The sequence below is a fragment of the Camponotus floridanus genome, unplaced genomic scaffold (genome assembly GCF_003227725.1).
Source record: "Camponotus floridanus strain SB8 unplaced genomic scaffold, Cflo_v7.5 scaffold60, whole genome shotgun sequence".
NCBI classification, from domain to species: domain Eukaryota; kingdom Metazoa; phylum Arthropoda; class Insecta; order Hymenoptera; family Formicidae; genus Camponotus; species Camponotus floridanus.
This window is the reverse complement of record NW_020229770.1, coordinates 100,776-122,271: the sequence shown is the minus strand read 5'-3', so window position 1 is coordinate 122,271 and position 21,496 is coordinate 100,776. Positions and strand designations below refer to the sequence as shown.

At 29.1% G+C, this 21,496-nt stretch overlaps 2 protein-coding genes across 7 annotated transcripts; one reads left to right on the top strand and one right to left on the bottom strand.

Moving 5' to 3' along the window:
- Positions 1-420: 420 nt before the first annotated feature.
- Positions 421-5,304, bottom strand: LOC105248931. The gene is made up of 7 exons (XM_025413126.1): positions 5,250-5,304; positions 3,829-4,096; positions 3,547-3,664; positions 3,111-3,237; positions 2,946-3,033; positions 2,413-2,848; positions 421-2,305 (listed from the first exon to the last, which is right to left on the bottom strand). Exons 1-7 carry the CDS (start codon positions 5,302-5,304, stop codon positions 746-748), a joined length of 2,652 nt encoding a protein of 883 aa, XP_025268911.1. The 3' UTR covers positions 421-745.
- An 880-nt stretch (positions 5,305-6,184) lies between these two features.
- LOC105248899 (WW domain-containing adapter protein with coiled-coil homolog) lies at positions 6,185-19,814 on the top strand. 6 transcript variants are annotated; one of them, XM_025413119.1, is made up of 11 exons: positions 6,185-6,380; positions 8,629-8,869; positions 9,156-9,241; positions 9,970-10,050; positions 10,495-10,693; positions 11,144-11,488; positions 11,918-12,144; positions 12,717-12,855; positions 14,018-14,244; positions 14,323-14,450; positions 19,591-19,814. In XM_025413119.1, exons 1-11 carry the CDS (start codon positions 6,276-6,278, stop codon positions 19,700-19,702), a joined length of 1,890 nt encoding a protein of 629 aa, XP_025268904.1. In that variant the 5' UTR covers positions 6,185-6,275; the 3' UTR covers positions 19,703-19,814. The 6 variants fall into 6 exon arrangements, with proteins under 6 accessions (XP_025268904.1, XP_025268905.1, XP_025268906.1 ...); XM_025413120.1 differs by lacking the exon at positions 19,591-19,814 and adding an exon at positions 14,559-15,122 and having other exon boundaries at positions 6,186-6,380; XM_025413121.1 differs by lacking the exon at positions 6,185-6,380 and adding an exon at positions 6,827-7,078 and having other exon boundaries at positions 19,591-19,813.
- The last annotated feature ends 1,682 nt before the right edge of the window (positions 19,815-21,496 follow it).

Below are 21,496 nucleotides of genomic sequence, written 5' to 3'. Positions count from 1 at the left end.
AAATTCACATTTAATATTCGTGATGTTCCAAGCAAGAATATCCTCTTTATGATAGTTAAATAATTTATTGAGACAGATCTTAGTGGATATATTCAGAATAGATTTTTTAGAAAATTAATTCATCTCTCAAAAGACTTGAGATTTTTCAAGAAACTTTTTAGTAAATATCAGAACGTTTTGTTCAAATTGTTGTTATAATCTCTTTCTTCAATAGCTGGAATGGACGTGTGCTTCTTTAATAAATAATAATTTATTATATCTGAGCTTGTTTCTTATAGTGTGATCTTCACAAATTATGATCCATGAATTTTGGATTAACCATCTTATTAAAATTTAACTGGAAGAGATTATCCAAAGATGAAAATATATATTTTATGTATTTAATGTATAACATTGGAAGCAGAATATTTCCTTTGACATTAAATAAGTTGTTAATAAATTTAACGACATATTCTTGGAAGCACAAAATTCATTTAAGATTAGTTTAATCTGTTCTTCAGGATGTAAAAGAACCTTTAATATCTTCCTTTTTGTGAATATAAAAAATGCTTGATTAAGGCATCGTTATTTAACTTATCAAAAAGAGTATTAAAATTCCATGTCTTCTTGGAAACCTAAAAATGCGATATTTGAATTAGTTAAAGATGTTGTGCGAGACATTTTGGATTGACAATTTACGATGTACTAACGTATTGAATTTATCAGACTTTGCTGATAAATGATAGAAAGCTGTTAATCGGTTAGGTTATTCAAATGTTATTGAATTTACTGTAGCGTTAATAGCATTGTTTTGATTATTGCATAAAATATCCTTTTCGCTTAAAAATGTATTTGTATGTATATGATCTGATTCAAATGGAGATTGTTGAAAAAAGTTCGTGGTTTTGTTCGACATGTTTTCTAGAATTTCCAAAATTCCAATTTGATTATCGAAGGAACTGATGTTTTCGCTTAATAATAAGTCTCCATTACAATAAGTCTCCATTATTTCATTAGCTTCTTTTGAATCCATATTAGAATATTCGGAATCTATATAAGAAAAAAAATGTTCAGTGGGAGGTAATTGATCATTTGACAATAAAATATCGCAATCGCTTTTTGCCTGTTGTGGCTTTATTGCAGTTTCGGAATGTTTGGAGCCATGTTTCCTTTTATCATCAAGATTAATATTCTGATTATCTAATGACGACTTTATTTGATCTTCAGTGAATGTAGTATACATGTCATTAGAATCATGTTGGCATTGCATTCTTTCTTCTTTCTTATGCATATCACAACACGTCACGATATCATCATTATGAGGCATAATGACGCAACGTGTGTTGCTTTTTATGTAAACTATATTGCCACAAGCTTTGACATCATTCTTAGTAAATGTACTATGTTCTTGTGTGGTACTGTCAGGAAATATGAATGATTTAGAATAAATTTTTTTACAATCTTCACATTTGTTAAGTTGATGACATACTATTTGTGACATTTTCCAACTATAAGATTGCATTGCATCACAATTTGTTATTGGTATTTCCTGTTTGAAAAAATCCACAATATCACTTTGACACATTTTCAATAAAGGTCCATAAGGTATAGTGTCCATTTGTTCTTCAGAGGTTAACGTCTCTTTTTGTGTCATTGTATTATTATATAAGCCTATTGCATTTTCTGTCATACATGTCATATGTGATGATACATCATTTTCTGGTTTACTTCCTTTCAATACATTTGTCATAATTTTGGACTCTTTATCCTGATCAAACTTTAAATGTTCACTTTTTTGAAAATTGATATTTAATGAATATTTGTTGCTAATTGAAGTATAACTCTTATTATCACTAATTTTGCTGTTAAGATTAAATTTGTGTTCCAAAACTTTTTCAGCTGTGCTTTTTCTATCTCTATTAGAACTCTTTTCATTCATACTTGTTATGAACTTACTGGAATGTTTTAAAGTATTGATATACTTTTTATTTTTTATAATGTCTTTCATGATTTTCAAAAATTTCAAATTATGTTTAATCCCTTTTCTTTTACAAGGAACACTTATTTCATCATCTCCAGTTAAATCAATAATTATAACTTTCCTTGATTCTTCTTCTTTCTTATTTTTCACTTTTTTTGATTTAAGGCCTCTTTTTTTCTTTTTTGGCAGATATATTTGTTCTGAAGATTTTCTTTTAATACCTAGTGGCATATTATTGTTTTGCAAACTATTTAAATCTTTATTTTTTTCTTGATTAGATGTAAGATTACTCCTGTTAGGATTGCTCCGATGTAGTAAATCCATCTGTTTCAGAAATCCATATTTCTGAAAAAGTATTATTCCATCTATTTGCATTATTATTATATAACAAATGCAAAGATTTACACATATAAATAACTTAAAATAAAGAAATGTTAATTGAACTATATTACCTGAGACTTTAAGCAGTTTTTTTGACCAAGGTAAACCGCCTTGGTACATTGTAAATCTGCAGAGTTGTCAATTCTATCTTCTGGCAGCAGAGAATGTTTATCAATTTGATCTTCATGTAGCGAAAAATGTTCATCCATTTTATCTTCAAATAGTAGAAAATTTTTATGCACTTGCTCTAAATTAAATGAATTTGATTGTAATAACCATAACGTTTCATCCTTCCGATTTATAGGTGGTCTAGGGACAAATTCTAATAATTCATCTCGCAATTTTGGCATATACGGTCCTAGCAGCTTTAAAGCTAATTCATCAACTTTTTCTTTTTTATCAGAAAGCTTTTCTATTTTCTTCCACATTTTAAAGACGAGCAAATATCGAATATAAGTTACATCTGTTAAGGACTTCCTTTTTATCTTGAGATTAGCGAAGCTCTTCCTGTGTAGTAAATATAATAGCCTATTACTTTAATATCTTTTATAATACACAAATTTATTTATTATAATATAACGTGTTAAAGTAAATATTTACATACACAAATATATGATTACAAATTTGTGTACATTTTTTTGTCATATGTTTAATCCTAAGTAATACCCTGAAAATATGCTCTTCCGAATTATCTGTAAGCAATTTAATGTTAGATATGATATTGATGTAATTGGTCTGTATAAAATCAGTCTTTTGTTAATATACTTACTTAAGTATGTATACAATGCTGCAAGAATCTTTACATTTTTTTTTCGAGAAATTCTTAATTCCACATTTATATATATACTCAATAATGCTGACATTTTATTTAAATACAAACTATGATCAGCTATCTCCTGAATATAAAAAATTAAGAATTGTATCACATAATTTTTACACTAATTTTACAAAAATAATAAAGATAATTAAACACAATGATATAAATTAAAAAAAAGAAAAAAATAGGCTAATAAGAGTCAAGCATAGCAATAAGAGCATGATCAATCTTGAGAATATTTTATTCTTTAATCACATGATTTTATAAATGTTTATGTCAATTTTTTCATTTTTCATCAATATTACATGGATAAAAAATAATAGGAACAAATTATACAAAAAACTGACAAATATATGAAAAAGAAAAGAATAATTAAAACATACAATACCTGTTTTATATCAAGCCAATATAAGTGAAAGAAAATCAATATATTATTAATATTGTCTTTTAAATTAATTTCATCGTCAAACTTAACATTGTTTGTTTCCATACTAGAAAGAATATTCCTGAAATAAATGCAATCACAAATATTAGATATTTTTTGTTTCCTAAAACTGCCAAGATGTATAATCTAATAACATGTAAAATTTCTACTTGTAAAAAGTAGATATGTTTAATAATTAAATATTATATTAGATTTGATTAATTAAAATATAAATGATTATCTCACTGGGTATAGAACAAAAGTAATCGTTTGAGATGTTGATAATTCCTATTTCCTGCAGATGAACATACACTTTTATTAAATTCTAATAACCATGGAAAGGTTTCTTCATTATTATCACTGACTGTTTTATTTTCCAGTTGTTGAGTTTTTGAATGTTTTTTTCTATTTCTGTCATTTTCAGATAAAGAAATTGTATCCATATCTTCTTCTGTAGTTTCCTTATGACACAAGTTTTCTGCAATTATAACTTGTTGATTTTGCAACAAATTATCTTAATAATAATTAATATAATAAAAAGATATATTACTCAACAAAATCCTTATTTTGTATTAATTTAAGTGAAACAAGGAAATTTGTGCTACTTGTATCAAAACTATATTATTACAAAGAATTCTAAAAGTAAACTTTCACTTATAGTGTTAAAAAAGTTTGTAATATATACAGCATAAAAATTAGAAAATTTGTCATTATATTCAATATCTTAAATTTACATTTTATTTTTAATAATATAGTTGCATCTATATATGAGCAAATAAATCAACTAACAATAAGTAAAATTTAGAAAAATTTAAGATATATTTATCTTCATTGTTATATAATTATAATATCACGATGAATATCATTAATAATAAAAACTTGCACAATTAATATATTATTAATTTTTCTATATATATATATATATATATATATATATATATATATATATATATATATAATGAAATATCAATTTACAATATCAAGAATTAGATTTCCAATATAAGTCTTGTACACATATATCTACCTTTAATATATCTAATGCATAAAATAAAAAATACTTCAATTTGTGCAATTAATAGCAGCTATATAACGGATTATTTAAGTGCGAATCCATATAATAATTGTTGCAAAAATCAAATTATTAAAAGTAAAATAGTAGCAAGAAACAAAAATATATTCAAGAAAGGCATTTCAAGTCTAAATAATTTCTCTGCTGTAAAAATCGTATCACGTGCAACATTATATCGCTGCACGGATATTAATATACCATTATGACACATGATATCTTCGGGTAAGAGACACGAAGGACTCGCGTGCTTGCGGCAAAAGATAAAAGAGACGAACTTAAACTATCTGGAAGAAAGAATGTCCGTCTTATAATGTTTACCGCAAATTTGTCATAACGATGATCTTCCACGAAATGTGCGAGATCTCTCTTCCCGGACGCAAACGAGTTCTCTTCCTGGCCGGTGTCTCTTCAGAGTTGCGTCAGGATTATTCGAAGCAAGCACTATGTTCAACGGCTGCTTTTCATGTGTCGCGCGTGATGGTGATGCTAAGTCGACTTTCCGAATGTTTCGAAGAAGCGTGGCATTCTTGATTCGTGATTATTAAATGGATAATACGCGTTTATTCGTAATCGACGTAGCGACGATGACAATACGAACAGATATCCAGTGTACTAGCGGGCTTGCATCTTCCATCTTCACGCATGCGCGACATAACGATGGCGATTACAGCGACGTATATGTGACGGACACTTAAATTTTGGCGGGATCTCGTGGAGATTTAAGCTAACAATAAGTAACTACGTAAGTAAATGAATTAATAATATAATTTGTACATTATCGCTTTTATTTCGCATTTTTAATTCATTTTCCAAAGGCTTCCAACTAATCTTTATCACTAGTTTCAACTGCTTCAGTGACACCGCATTCGGCACGCATGCGTGAAAACGGGAAATCATCCAACGCTCTCTCGTGACGTGGCGCCGCCTATCGGTCGAGAGCTCGTACGATGCTTTTTTCTCGCGTGCACGGAGACCCCTTCTTGCGACGATGATTGCGCGGACGCAAACGAGGGAACGCGGCGCCTCGCGTCGTTGTCTTCCTCGACGCCGCCGTGATCGCAGATCCCGTGAATCTGAGCGAAACATCCGTCGTGGGTAAGGTAAGGTACGTGTCAATTTTCACGAGGACCACGATGCGTAGTGATAACATACTTTCGCGAAGTTAAATTTGATCGTTTTCATGAAAGTAAAGTATAATTTTTTTATCGAGATTGTGTTTAGGCGACAAATTAATCGCGACTCGTTTTATTGTACTCGTGTTAACAATTAAATGGTTCCTCGTCACGTTAGATATGTTATCTGTATATATGTTATGTGTATTCGCGCATTTCTCGTACACATTATACAGTTTACATTTATACATTTCATCAAACAAATTGGTTTATCAGCGAAGGAGGTTTAGTTTTGATGGGTATAATATTTATGGGACCGACAATGTTGGCGCGAGTATTCCCACGTCCCTGAACGTAGCCGAAATCCCCCACCACTGGTCGGCTGTCGACGCGTCGTGACGCGAGCGCCTCGTCTGTAGCGCCGGCGCGCACGGCAGCGGCCGAGCACGTATGTGACATGGCGTCCGGGTAGAAAGAAAGTTAACTGCTAAATAAGCGTTAATGTTGTTCTTATGACATTGACCGACCGAAAAGGGAACATCCGAGGCCGCGAATTTCCCACAGACACTGGCATTGATGGTAATGCATGCGAGGAAACCGCAAAGGATCAGCGATGGGTAGGGCTCTGCCGTCAAATACCCGATACTGACACACGACCAACCTCTCTCTCTCTCTCTCTCTCTCTTTCCTTCCTTCCTTCTTTCTCTCTCCCTTTTGCTCCTTCCTCCTGTATATATCTCCATTTCTCTCTCTCTCTCTCTCTGGTTCTCGCTCTCGCTCTCCGCACAAACTCTCCTCACCTCTCGTCACCGACAATCCGTCCATTCGTCCGTACGACTCGTTCGACCGTACACACGCACCGTAACACTCACTGCCACGATCCGCCGTACGACGTTCCACGAATTTCCACAGACGATGGGAATCCGTTCGGGCGCCGTTCCCGTGGCACCGCGGCGGCATCACCACGACCTCTCATCCGGCAAGTCCCGCCCCACTCCGCCCACACCCCCACACCCGCACCAGCGGCCCCATCCCTATCAGGTAAATAATATCCGCTACCGCCGGAGCGATTGGTGGATCGGGGGTACGGAGGAGGGGGTGTAAGATTCTCTCTTACACTGGCAGCCTCACGTCGCTCGTCGTCCTCATCCTCGTCCTCGTCGACAGCACGCATTATTTTCGCCCGCGATTCACGCATCGTTGCGCGTCCGAAGACGGAGAGAAAGAGAAAGATAGAACGATGAGGTCGTCCCGGTTCTCGCGCGGAGGATACGAGCCGCAGTGACAGCACTCTTCCGTGCGGGAGAGCATCAAAGTTCGTATTTCGTCTCTCAGCTGGCCGCGCGCGAGCGAGCGAGCGGGTGGGATATGCACGACGGCCCACCGTCTCGTCCTTTTTTTCCTCTCTTGCGAGGAAAAACTCGCGGTCGCGAACGTAGAATCGATAACGAACGACATCATCATCCGGACGCGACCCTTCGCCGAGGCGAGAGTCTTCTCTCTAGACGTTAGTCTTCTCCGCGAGAACGCGTTTGCTCCTCTTCCGCGCGCATATGTTCGTCCTGTCAGGCTCATCATCATCATCGTTGTCGTCGTCGTCGCCGTCGTCGCGACGTTCCACCTCTTTCGCGGCGATGCTTTAATTTTCATTCTCATTCGGCATATACAGGTTCGACCGGGTCAACGTCGAATAGTCTCGATTAGCTTAATCGCTGGTAATTTGGTTTGTATAAATCTTTTGTGTGCAAGACTCGCGCGATCCGCGCGTTTTCGCGACGACGAGCTTGAAGTAGACGAGAAGAATCTCGGTTTTGACAAGTGTGACGTTTCGGCGAATGGCAATGTTTTCATCGATATGCACGTCCGTTCGATTAGACGTGTCATCGTAATTCGATTCATAATTCATGTGTTGAAATACTTTGGGTAAATTTATTAGATCTGAGAACTAATAATTAATTGTAGAGATTTTCCATGTTTTTTTTTCCTCATTGGTTGGTCGTGATGTTCTCTCTTGATTCATACATTATTTACGCTAAGTGAAATTAACAATTAAGTATGCATGCTCGTATCGTTACTTGAATCTAATCAGACGAGATGAAAAGATTAATCAAAATATCGTCAGTTGTTTTCACATTCCGATATCACGGAATTGCTTGCTAATCTTGTAAACATAACCTCACTTTTCGAAAAATCAATAATTTATTCCAACAGATAATATGCTTCAGGAATATTCAAGTGCTACTTTATTAAGCATTTCATCAATTTCTTCCCGTTTCGATCATGTTTTCAGCATTTTAACGTGCATATCTACTAATTACTACAAATATAATAATCGTGAAATTACATTTTGGTTTTTTGGACTTTGAAAAGAGAGTTTTCCAATATATTTTAGAATATTTAACTTAAAGTACTTTAAGTAATATTAAGAAGTACTCGTGTTGTAATTTTTATTAATAGGAAAAATATATAAACAAATAGGTTAATTTTTGTAATCACTGGTGATTCTGTAGAAACATAATTGATGGATTCTGCAGGAGAATCAAAGATTTTATAAAATTATCTATTATTTTTATTTTTATCATATATATTTATCTTTATATATTATTTCTATACATATTTATTTTTACCATGTTACTCTTTCATGCATACAGATTCTAGCAAATGAATTGATACAGTATACAGATTAGAATACTCTAAATCGATACAGTTGATTATTCCAATATTGAATCTAATAGTTGATAATATTTCTAACATTCATGATGAGAAAAGTAATTCTAGAAATAAGCAATCTTATGCATTTAAATTATTTTTATAATCTTTTGTTTGTTGCTAATAATGTGATTGTTGCTAATAATCTGATTATAGAACGCAAAATACAGCAGTTCTAAGGGTGGCTATTCCTCCTCGACCACATCGTCGGATGGTCGCTACGAGGGGCGAATGCGCGATTCTCCAAATGGTAACTCTTACAGTCCAGCAGGCAGCTTGGGAATGGGCATGGGGACGGACCGGGACAGTCCTCGGAATTACACATCCAAGCCTCTTTACAAGAAGGAGAGAGAAAATAGAGACTATAAATTATCCTCTTCTAGGGACAAGTATTCCGGTAAATAATTTTTTTCTCTATCTTAATATTTTATTAAGTAGAATTACATCGTGAAAAATGGAAGAAAAATGCAGCGAGAGAAACATACTTTTAAATATTATTGAGTATATAAAATGTTCTGTTCAACATTGCTACATATAATGTATAAATAAATGATGGTATTATGATGATGTTATGATGTAATACAATTCTTATTTTATTTTATTTATATTTTTTTCTCCCAATATAAAAACAAAATTGTCTCTTAAAGTTTTCAGCTGTAACATGCTTGCTTGCATATGTGTAGATTGTGCACGATCCCCAAAAGACAAGAGAAGCCGTGAGAGCAGGGATTCGGAACACAGGACCAATCATGATAGGAGTAGTGGGGAGGTATGTATCTATATTAATATATAATTTAATGATTATAATTTAAAAAAATATGATTATATGAAATAATTTCTCAGAAATTAATACATGACAATTATATTATCATGTCTCAAAACTGTCTCGAGATCAAACAGAGCAAATATGATGTAGTAATATTGATGTGTAAATATTAATCTATGGTTCAATTTTTATTTATTTAATACTCATTTATTATTATTAGTCGTTTACTTTATATGATATGCGTAAAATTTAATTCATTAAATACTATATTTAATTTATATATTATGAGATATATTCTCAGAGTAATTTATATGTTGTAAAAATTCTTAATTTTTAGATTTTATGTATAAATTGCAAATAATTAAATATATAAACACACACACATTTGTATTTGCATTGTATTTACGTTATATATATAAAATAGATACATTTTTTTGGCATGCATGTATGTTTGTATATGTGTATATTTACATATACACTTATAATTTATCTGATTTAACAAAATATTGTTTTCTCTTGTATGCAAATAGACTGTTAGATAATTTGTGTATGGTCACAGTCTCGTATCTAAAAATAAAAATTTAGTATGTGCAAATATTTAAAATCTCTAAAAGAGAAACCTTGATATGTATAGGAGAATATTGTATGTCTTTATTAGTAATTAAGTATATCTTATTTAAGAGGTATGCACTATTATAAAAAATAATTTTTATTCACACCTCTATATATAGATCTTACATCCCATAAAATTATCATCAAACTCATCAAGAGAATCTTCATCACAGAGAAAACCATCACACAATTCCTGTCAGGTCAGTGTAATTATATTTCTTTATATTAGTGCGTATTAATCATGAATTCCAAATTCCAAATTTATATAAAAGATAAAATAATTTTATTTACTTTTTCATTTATTCATATAGTCTTTCATCTCTTCATAATTAAGATGCATTTAATTAAGAATAAAGTTACATCGATTTCATATAGATCTAAGAATTAAATGGTTATGTATTATTGTGAAAAAAGCTTCTATAAATTTATTTTAATTTAAAAAACTATGTGTGTTATATTTTGTGTGCGTGTGTGTGCATGTATAAAAAATAAAAAATGTGATAATCTCACACACACACAGAATATGATAATAGCTTCAAGATGTGGACAAATGTCATTTCGACTTTTCGAACTAGTTTTGGAATTAATGAAGATATTTCCCATCTATTCAATCATTTCCAGAAATTTTAGAACAGTCTGTTTAGGATAAACGTGGTGATGAGCGAGGAGGTGCAATGGAACGTACAGCAAGGTTTGGAGATTGGTCGGAACACATGAGTTCATCAGGAAAGAAGTATTATTACAACTGCAAGACAGAAGTTTCTCAGTGGGAGAAACCACGGGAGTGGATAAATCGGACAGATAATCGTCAACGGCAGTCTAGTGACTATTCTTCTAGGTCAAGTACGTCTAAATTTTCATAATTATCAAATATGTCTAAAATATTAAATAGTAAATGAAAATTAAATACAGAATTTTAAAAATAAAACAAGTTTTGCATTAAAATAAAAGATGAATCAATAACGTATAGATCTTTCTGTATTAACATTTTATATTTATAATTTAGATAATCCCAATTATCTTTTTATGAATGAGAAATGAATTTGTTACCTTTTCTATTTTAAATTTAGAACATATAATATGCAATTTGTTTTTTTTTTTCTTTTTTTTACTATATTGATTTGAACAACAAAAATATATATTATATTTGTATGTTAATTTTAAAAGGAAGAGAAATAATTATATTAAATCATATTTTACATATACAATTACTAATTTTGAATATTTCGATAAAGTAATTTTATCTCTTATGTCAAATGTGTACTTTTTAAACTGTGAAATTTTTCTGCACAGGTCATGATAAACATTCCAACTCGCGATCAAATAGCAGTAGCAGTATGCGAGATGGTAAATCGTCGCGACAGTCTGACAAACGAGAATATTGGAGCGCGTGCGGCGGGAGTAGCAGTAGTAGTAACAGAGAAGATGTTTCAGCAAGGGAAAGGGAGCGAGAAAAAGAACGAGAAAGGGAACGAGAACGCGAACGAGAAAGAGAATCATGTAGAGAGGAAGCTAGTGTGGAACGTCAAGCCCAGGATATGGATATCTCGCCAGGCGATTCCACACCTACTTCGGAACCCGTGACATCATCTTGCGCTCACGATCCACTGCCACAGGGCCCTGTTCTCTTGGCCGCCGGTACGTTCTTTACATATATAAGATGAGGCACATAAAAAAACGCATTTTTCAAAAAATTACAAAACAATTATTTTCTTAGATTAATTTTAGATAAAATATGTGACTTTAAATAAAAGAACCTGTTAGGTTTCAAATCTCGAATTATTATTTTCGGAATATTGCAACACGATCAATTTTTTAATTTTATTACAACATTGTAATTTTTTAGAAATTTCTTTTACATTTTTCTCAAACATTTCTTTCTAAAAATCACTATTTTTTAAGTATGCATACACACACACACACACACACACACACACACACACACACACACACATATATATATATATATATATATATATATATATATATATATTGTACTTTACAAGTTTTAACATTCCATATATTCTGTAGGAATTTCTAATATTGTTAATTATATATTTTTGTCAGCATTACCTCGATTAACATCACATCCACCGTCAACAACACCACAGACGGCTGGTAAACTTAGTTCGCCTACGCAACAACAAGGAAACAGTAACGCCCCGGGACCACCGGTGTCACTGGCAAATCTCCCGAGACTTCTATCGCAAATCACGGGCAACAAAGAACAACCAGATATCACTCCACAGAAAGCATTACAGACAATTCAAACAGCCATCTTGTTATCTCGACAAGTAAGAGAATAGGACTGCTTGAGTTTTGTCAATATGAATAGTGTGTTATTTTCATGTTCAGTAATGTATTGTATGTTCAACAATTATAACATAAAAAGTAGTCTTTTTCTTCCGTTCTTTTTTTTTAAATATTAATATGTTATGAATCTAATAATCACTAAATATCTTCGATTAAATACAAGTTTATATCTTCTTAGAGTTTCAGAAAAATTTTTTTTTTATAAGTTTTTAATTTTATATAATAATATGTAATAATTACATACATATGTATGTGTATATTACACACACACACATAAATTTTATATTTTAAAAGCTAAAGTTATAAATGTTTTGTTATGAATGTAGATTATTATTTCTTCAACATCCTTTAATTTTTATTTCTGAAAATATATCAATATTCAGATATTAATATAACTGTCTCTTTTTAACTTTTTTAGTCTTTAATAGCTATAATCAAAAGTATATTTGAATTATCGACATTATTTTACATTTTTGGATATAGTAAAATTCTTTCCTAGTTTGAACATATGCAAATAGTATAACGTTATTTGCTTGTCGCTTTTATGTAACAGTCTGCTAGTGGAGATCGAAGTAACAATGGAAGTGATGTGATGGTCCCACTAAAAGTTGATACAAGTGGCAATATTACCAGCGAGGGTCCACCTACTCCCACACATTCAGAAACCCAGGATTGCATTGACGCGCGAAAATGTAAGTTTTTTTTTTAAACTCGAAGATGTTTGAAATTTAAAAATGTGTTTATTTTATTTTATAGAAATCATATAATAACAACTTGTTAGCTTTTATGTTTGATATATCAGTAAATCATTTATCATTGCAATTTAATTCATACATAAATATCCTCTTTTCACTTTTTGTAACAATTATAAAATACACAAACATAAATTTTTATTAGAATTTTATTAAAGCTTTGTTAGAATTTTTATTAAAGCTTTGTTAGAATTTTTATTAAAATTTTATTTAAATTTTTTCATCATGCACTTATTTTGCCTTTTTTTAAATATCAATTAAATTTAGAATAGTTGATCAAATAAAATGTAATATTTGGTTCTATTGATATCAGTAAGAATCATAAAATTGATAAAAGATTTTAATTGTAAAATTAAAATTTTTTATTTTTATAAATATTCGTTCTTTCTAAAGATTTATATCTTTATTTATCTTTAGATTATAAATCTTTAGAAAGAACGATTATTTATGAAAATAAAAAATTTTAATTTTAGAATTTAAAATATTTATGAATGTATACTCAATCCAAGTATAATAATTTATTTTGATATAATATGTATTTCTTTTTCAATTAAAATCTTTTATCAATTTTTATATATGTATAAAAAATTCGAAAAATCGCACATAGGACTTCGGGAAGTGTTCGGGATCAAAAAGAAGGAAAAAAGGTCTATATAAACATGGTCCGTAAATAAATCGTTTTCGAATCATAGCCATTTTTATGTTAAAAAAATCGTTATTTATAGTCCGCTTGGCATTAGCCTTTTTTTAAATTTAAAATTAAAATTTTTAAATTTAAATTTTAAATTTGAATTTAAAAATTTAAATTTGAATTTTAATTTAAATTTTTAAATTTAAAATTTAACAAAATTTAAAAAAGAAGGATGCCAAGCAGACTATAAATTACGATTTTTTTAACATAAAAGTGGTTATAACTCTGAAACGAACTTATTTCCAGATCTATATTTATGTTTTTTTCCTTTCTTTTTTTTGGAACTCGAATTACTTCCCGAAGTATTGTGAGTGATTTTGCGGACATCCTACACACACACACACACACACATACATACATATACATATATATATATATATATATATATATATTGTCTTTGTTTTTTTACAGTAACGAGTCCTGGAGGAACAAATTCCGGAGTACAAGGTCTGAGCTCATTGCAGAGTCTCAGTACACTAGGATCCCTTGGGAATTTAAGTAATACGGGAGGTTTACAGGCATTATCTAGAGTGCAGCCTCCCTTAACACCTTCTTTAACACCATCGCTCGCTAATCATTATCGGGAAGACTTGACGCAACATGTGCGTGCCTTTCCCGCCGATATTCTCGAAAAACAGGTGGAAATCTAATTTCGTAGATAAGAATTCCTAATATTGCTAAAGAATTTTCTTTTTAAATTAAATAATTTTGTTTAGGCACAGAAACTTAGTGAGGAAGCACACACAATGGGCAGTTTACAATGTACGAGAGTGTCTGCAGAATTGAAAACAGCACGATCGATAGTGAGGCTGACAGAAATCCAGGCAACGTTGCAGGAACAAAGGTAAGTACCTCATTTACTCCGTTATCGTGTATTTAATAAGCGTTCTAAAACAAGACAGTTCTTCTCTTGACTTTTTATATTATCTCGTTTGTTTATTTGTCATTTTAGGATATTATTCCTCCGTCAACAAATTCGAACACTGGAGGAATTAAAATCCCAAAATTCCTTCATGTCTGACGATTCTTAGTGTAAGAATCTTTATAAAATAATTATAATTAAAATCTATAATTCAAGCAAAAATAAAACATTATTAATATTCTCATTAATATTGAATAATTAAGATTGTACCTAAATTATAATATCGTAATAGAAGTGATATAATAGCGAATGAACATGGGCTGCTCAGAGAGGATCGGCTGTTACATTTACCAGCCAATGAGTCTTAACTAAATGAATAAATTTATTATTAAATAAATTTATTATTAGTGAATCCACCTCTCTGAGAAGCACAGAAGGCCTATCCAAGTCGCAAATACAACACTAAGTGAATAGAAAAACGAATCAATTTTATCAGTTCAATGCAAACTGCTGAATTGTATATCTGAATTGTCCACATTGTCTTGTATTTACCTATGTTATACGTGTCAATGTTTCATATCCCCAGATTAAGCGGCATTTTAACTAGTTGAAACATTTTTGTTGTAAATCTCGGAATAAAATTCGTGCCACAAGTTTTAATACAGTTCTTTATCGCCATAGTCTCACCTAATCTCCCGAATTCTTTTTTCATTGAGAATTACTTTTTAAAATTTCATTAAATACAATATGCAATGAGCAATTTAAAATGCAATAGGGAATTGTATGTTTTACATTTAGATTTGTGTTCAATCTCCAATCATTTTATTACACAGGGTTTCTTGACATAAATAGAATGTATCATCGCTGAGCACATATTGATATATTGTTATATACATGCTCTCCTATTTACATCGTGTAATTAAAAAGTATATAGCAATGATGAAATCTTTAGATTAACTTAAATAGTCATCATTTAACTCTTACATGTAAATAGCAGAATCAGAATGAGTACTATTATTTGCGAATGACAAAATTTTATATATGTCAAAATATTTCTTGAGTTAGTAAGAACACATTATTGTATCTGTGGATCTAAAAAATAAACATATGCATTTTTTATATTACAATTACAGATAACTTGTTTTACTTTATTGTAATTACCTATATAATTATATTAAATGAAGAAACAAATAAGGATAATCTGTTAGTTATGTCCATAGTCTTAATGTTGGATAAGTATTGTACTGTATATGGAATAGTCAATAATAACGCAAATTGTAATTGTTGTTTAAGGGATTATATTGTTAAGGAATCCTTTAATGAGGTATTTCGAGAACTTTTTTACTGTAACTTATTTAATTGAATTATATATATATATATATATATATATATATATATATAATTTTGTAAGAAATGGAAGGAGTATATTAAATGATTCATACTTTACTGAAAGATGTCCAAAACGAATTGTTTGCGTATCGTATTGTTGAAAATTATCTTATCTTTTGAAATAGATTGTTATAACAGTTGTAGAGCGATATATATGTGTGTATATATATAACATATGTATACAATTTAAGATGTCGGAAACCACGAATGTGATACAATAATTCGCAATATGCATCTCTTATTTTGTATATTTCTTTGAGGAACTGTCAAGGAGCGATCCTACTACTTACAGGATTAAAACAAAATGAAAAAACATATCCCATAAAATATACTTTATCTTAAACATTGGAATAGAGCGATTGAATTTATGTTGTAAATTTATGTGCATCTCTAGATTACTTTTTGATCCAAAGAATTTTATATATATATATATATATATATATATATATATATATATATAATATGGATTTGCACATTTTTAATGATTTTTCCTTCACATACCAGAGATTAAATAATTTTAAATTATTTTAATGTATATCAATGTGTATATATGTGTGTGCACAAGCGCTATATAAAATTCTTTAGTTCAAATCATTTTACTAAATGCCCTCTTATATATATTTTTTTTTAAATATGAAATAAAACTATAACCCAAAAATTAATTAACCTCGTCGTTTATATCAGTGTATTTTTATATTATTCTAATATAATTATATAATTACATGATTATTACGTGTATAATCATATAATTATACACATATTTAGATAATTATATAATTATTATGTGCATAATTATATAATCATTGTAGATAAACAGAGATTAGTATTAAGAATAGTATTCGTAATAATGTTAACGTATCTATCACGGTGTTTCTCAACACAAGCTCCAAGTAGCTCCTGAATGTTACAAGAGCTATCCATTAAGGCAACAACATTATGTCACCTCTTTATTCAATAAAGATAAAGAATCGAAACAGTAACAATTATTCTTTGCATTTTTCTGGTCCACAAAAGAATTCCACATATATATATATATATATATATATATATATATATATATATATTTTTTTTTTTTCTTGTTATTGCGAATATTATTGACATCGCTTACATTTAAATTATAATTGTATATTCTGTAAAATCAAATACATTTGATAATATATCGTCTTAAGGAAATAAATTGTGGTTTATAAATTTTAAGATATAGTATATACATTTTTAAGATGTAATAATAAAAAAAAAAAAGAAAAAGCTTCAATCGCGCAATTAGCGTATTTCGTCAACTTTGCTTATACGAATAAAGATGGCTTTTCTTATACGCTTTGCATATTACATACTATAACAAATCGCTTTTGAATTGTTCTATCATTCATCGGTTGAGAAACACCGATGTGCTTTTCATAATATTAACTAATATTACATCATGTCATGAGAATGTAACAACATTCCCATAGCACCTGAAGCATACAGTGAACATTCTCCTACATATTATTTTATTTAATTACAGTCAGTCATTGGATTTATTTCATAACAAACTCCCTCATTTCTGAATCCCAGGTATATAATTGCTTAATACATCTTCATAGAATCATTACAGACATTCAGAAAAATTCAGTACAATATGATTTCCAATGGACTAAGATTATATAATAAGGCCTCGGAATATTTGACATATTGTAACATCCCATGACACGCGTGTAAAAATACAATCATTGTAAATTTTCATCTTTATTAAAGTGGAAATAGTCGCAATAAAAGTTCAGAAAAAAAGAAGTTCTTAACAAAATAATATTTCTAATAAAAATATTTTATCGACATATTTATTATATATAGAATGCTTGTCTATAAATGTCCAAGCAATCTCCCAATTAATTGAAATTACAAGAAAATTGAATAAGAAAAATTTGCACAGTTTTTAACCCACAAAAAAGCGCATATAAAAAAAATTTTTTTCGTAATCTTCTCAAGTTATAGAGATCGCATCATCATTTTTTTAAATAAATACTTATTTTTTGTATATTTTTGTATATTTATTTTGTATATTGTAGTCAATATAAATTAAATTCTTATTTAATAAAAAATTACTATTATGCATTATTTACAAATTTAAGTATTAAAGCAATAAATTAGATTCTCTAAGTATTGTTGAATTCGGATTGGAATGTCGAAGAGATTGAAAAGATTAAAACTATTTATGAAACATTGATTAATATATACAAATTGCTTGAAATTTTATCTATTATATACAATCAACACAATAAGAAACATTATATATATGTCGAATGTTTATTGAACATGATGGACAAAATTTCGAGCAATTTGTGTCAATAAATATTTTATAAAAAAATAGTTCGTTTTTTTAACCTTTTCGACATTTTTTTAATCAAAAATTATCAAAAAAATTATCAAATGTTAAAATTCAACTTACTATCTTAATACTCAAGATGCTAATTATCGCATAAATAATGCATAATAGCAATTTTTCATTAAATATGATATAAATTTCTATTGATTCTTACACAAAATGTACAAAAAATAAGTATCCAGTAAAAAAATGATGATGACTTTCATAATTTGAAAAGGTTACGAATAAAAAAAAATATTTTTACATGCACTTTATTGCGGATTAAAAACTGTAAATTTTTCTTATTCAACTTTCATGTAACTTCGATTAGTTGTAAGATATTTGCTCAGACATTTATGGACGGACATCTTGTACACATTTTCAGAGGATGCTTTATATAAAATTTCGTCAAAAAGTAATGATAGTATATTAAAATAATGATAGTATATTAAAACTATGCATCTCTTGCATCATGTTATTATCGTATTGTCTCAGGGATTATATTTCGGTTAAGATAATCTGAAATAAAAAAGTTGTGTATGCATTTTCATAGCTATATAAATATAATACTATTCTTAAATACATATGCGTGGATTTTTTTTTAAGTATTTTATGAGGAAATCTTTGAAAAAATTGGCTTTTTCTTTTAGTAAAATTTTATTTTATTTATAATAGCTTGTAATAATTTTGCAACAATTTTATGTTTTAAAATTTGTACGTTTATAGTTCCATTTATGCAATTTCTGAAAATGCAAATTTTTTTGTTTTTAGATTTTAAATAAAGCATTCCTTTGAGCAATCTAACAATAATATAACATATTTTAAGATACATAGCTTTTATAGTCGCTGTTATTTTATAATGAAAACAATTATATATATATATTTTTAAAACAAATTCACATACATATTCTTTTTTAATGTAAAAAAAAATATATAGTTGATTTATCGACGAAAAATTTTTCTTCAAAAAGACCATCATATGTGATAAAGAAAAATTAAAATTACTTTCTTTTCGATCTTTAATATAATAACAATGCTAATATAATTTTATGTATATTAATACATACTTGAATAATATTACAATCCAATAAAAATATACTTTTATTGGATTGTAAAGTGAGATTTTCAATCATGAGATGTTACATAACTATTGTTGAACATTTTTAATGCAGCATTCTTTGGATATTTATGTAAACATATTAGAATGGAGAGCATATAAAGCTACAAAACAAGTCCAATACGAAATTTGCCTTATAGTCGTTAATACATCTACGTTATACGTTCATTATGTATTTATAAGGCCATATATATACGCGAAATTTAATATAAAGATATTACCTTTTTGCAGGCAATATATTCGATATATTAATTTGGAAATTTGTCTATTCATAGACAAATGGACGACACAGCCTCAACAGAGAATGTTCACAGTGTAAGACAGCAGCACAGATATATCTCAGCGCAGCCTCACTCTACCATTAATTACAATATCTTTATTTTGTAATCATGTAAAACAGAGGCTTGTTAATCATTTAATTATGTCCAAAAAATCCTTCGTAGGTTATTCAGTATGGATTTTTCTCCCTTAAAAACTAAAATAATTTTATTCCTATATTATTCTCAAATTAATTTTTAAATTATTAATTATTTATCGTTATACATTCGAGATTAACGTGAACATCAGTTGCATCATAGGAAAGTTTTCCTTAAAATCACCCATACGTATTACATATTTAATCAACACTGTTTAAATGGGAGATACCTATAAAGGGTGTTTTGACAATATTAAAAATACAAGTGCTTAACATAAAGAAGTTATAAATTTTTGTCTCTTAATAATGTATAGAACTTAAAAGATCTCTCAATGTGTTTACATGTAAATATATAACAACGGAGATAAATAACAACGTATTAACAGAATCTTTTGTACCTAAATATCTAATATGGCATAAGATTGGTCATGTGCCGAGTTATTTTTGGCTACTGTCAGATCTAAGCCAACATTTTACACAAGTCTAATCTTAAATAAGATGTGCATGATTTCAATAATGATTCATTGATCATCATCATATGCCATCTAACTACTTTCCACTTTAGGGACTTCTAAAAAGAATAACTTATAACTCAATTATTGAAATAATAAAGTTTCAAAATTAATGTCATTCTAAAGAATTGCGCTTATAAAAATTATTTATTCCGGAATACACCAAAATTATTTTTTCGAATGTGAATTGTGTATTCCACTATAAAGAGGTTTTATAAAAAAGGATATTTAATTATACTTTTTTACCTAAACTCTGTAAAAGGAAACATTTTTTGAATGTTTAAAAGGTCAACAAATTAGATATTTTTTTTACTTTTTATTATATTATTTGCAATAATCAAATAATGAAGAAAGTTTTTAAAGTTTTCAATTTTAACTGGTTTTGTTTTAGTGATTTATAATAATATCAAATAGATATTTTTATATAAATTGGCAGAAACAAGTATAATCAATTGATTAATAATTCATCAAATATTTAATATTGAAATTTTTATTTATTTATGTCACTCTTGTATATAAGCATATATTAATAATAATAATTGAAAATTAATACACAATTAAAAAGAGTAACTTGCCTCATAATCAACAATTATGTAAGATTTTAGGAAGAAACTCTTTAGAAGTCCCGCGATAATCTATTCCCATTCAACATATCCTTCTTTCAAATTTATTTCACTCATTCTATGATAAAACACCGTTATAATATAAACCTATCAAAATGGCATTCAGTATTTTCTTATAGGATTATTTCATTCAATATATAAAAAAAATATACAATTTCGACTACTCAATGAAAACGTTCAGTAATCGTCAGTTTGTACTATCCGAATGCCATTTTTGTGTATATTACACTTTTCCTGGACTAGTTCTCTACAAAGATTGTGTAGGGCTGTCCACGAAATTCTAATTAAAATATAATTAATGCGCATGTATATGTATATATGTATGTATGTATGTATGTATGTATGTATGTATGTATGTATATGTGTGTGTGTGTGTTTTTGTTTATATGTATAGTGGGATTTTATTGATATATAGTCAGTTCACAATGCTCGTGCGCAATATCATGATATTTTACAAATGTCTTTAGAAGTATTGTCCATATATGTATGGACATTTTTAAAGGTTACAAATACACTAAAATGATCATTTGATTACACAAAATCTTGTAAGAAAGATACTTTTTTATAATTAGTACAGTTCTCATTAGACGGAAGGTATTATGATACACACATATATATATATATATAGAGA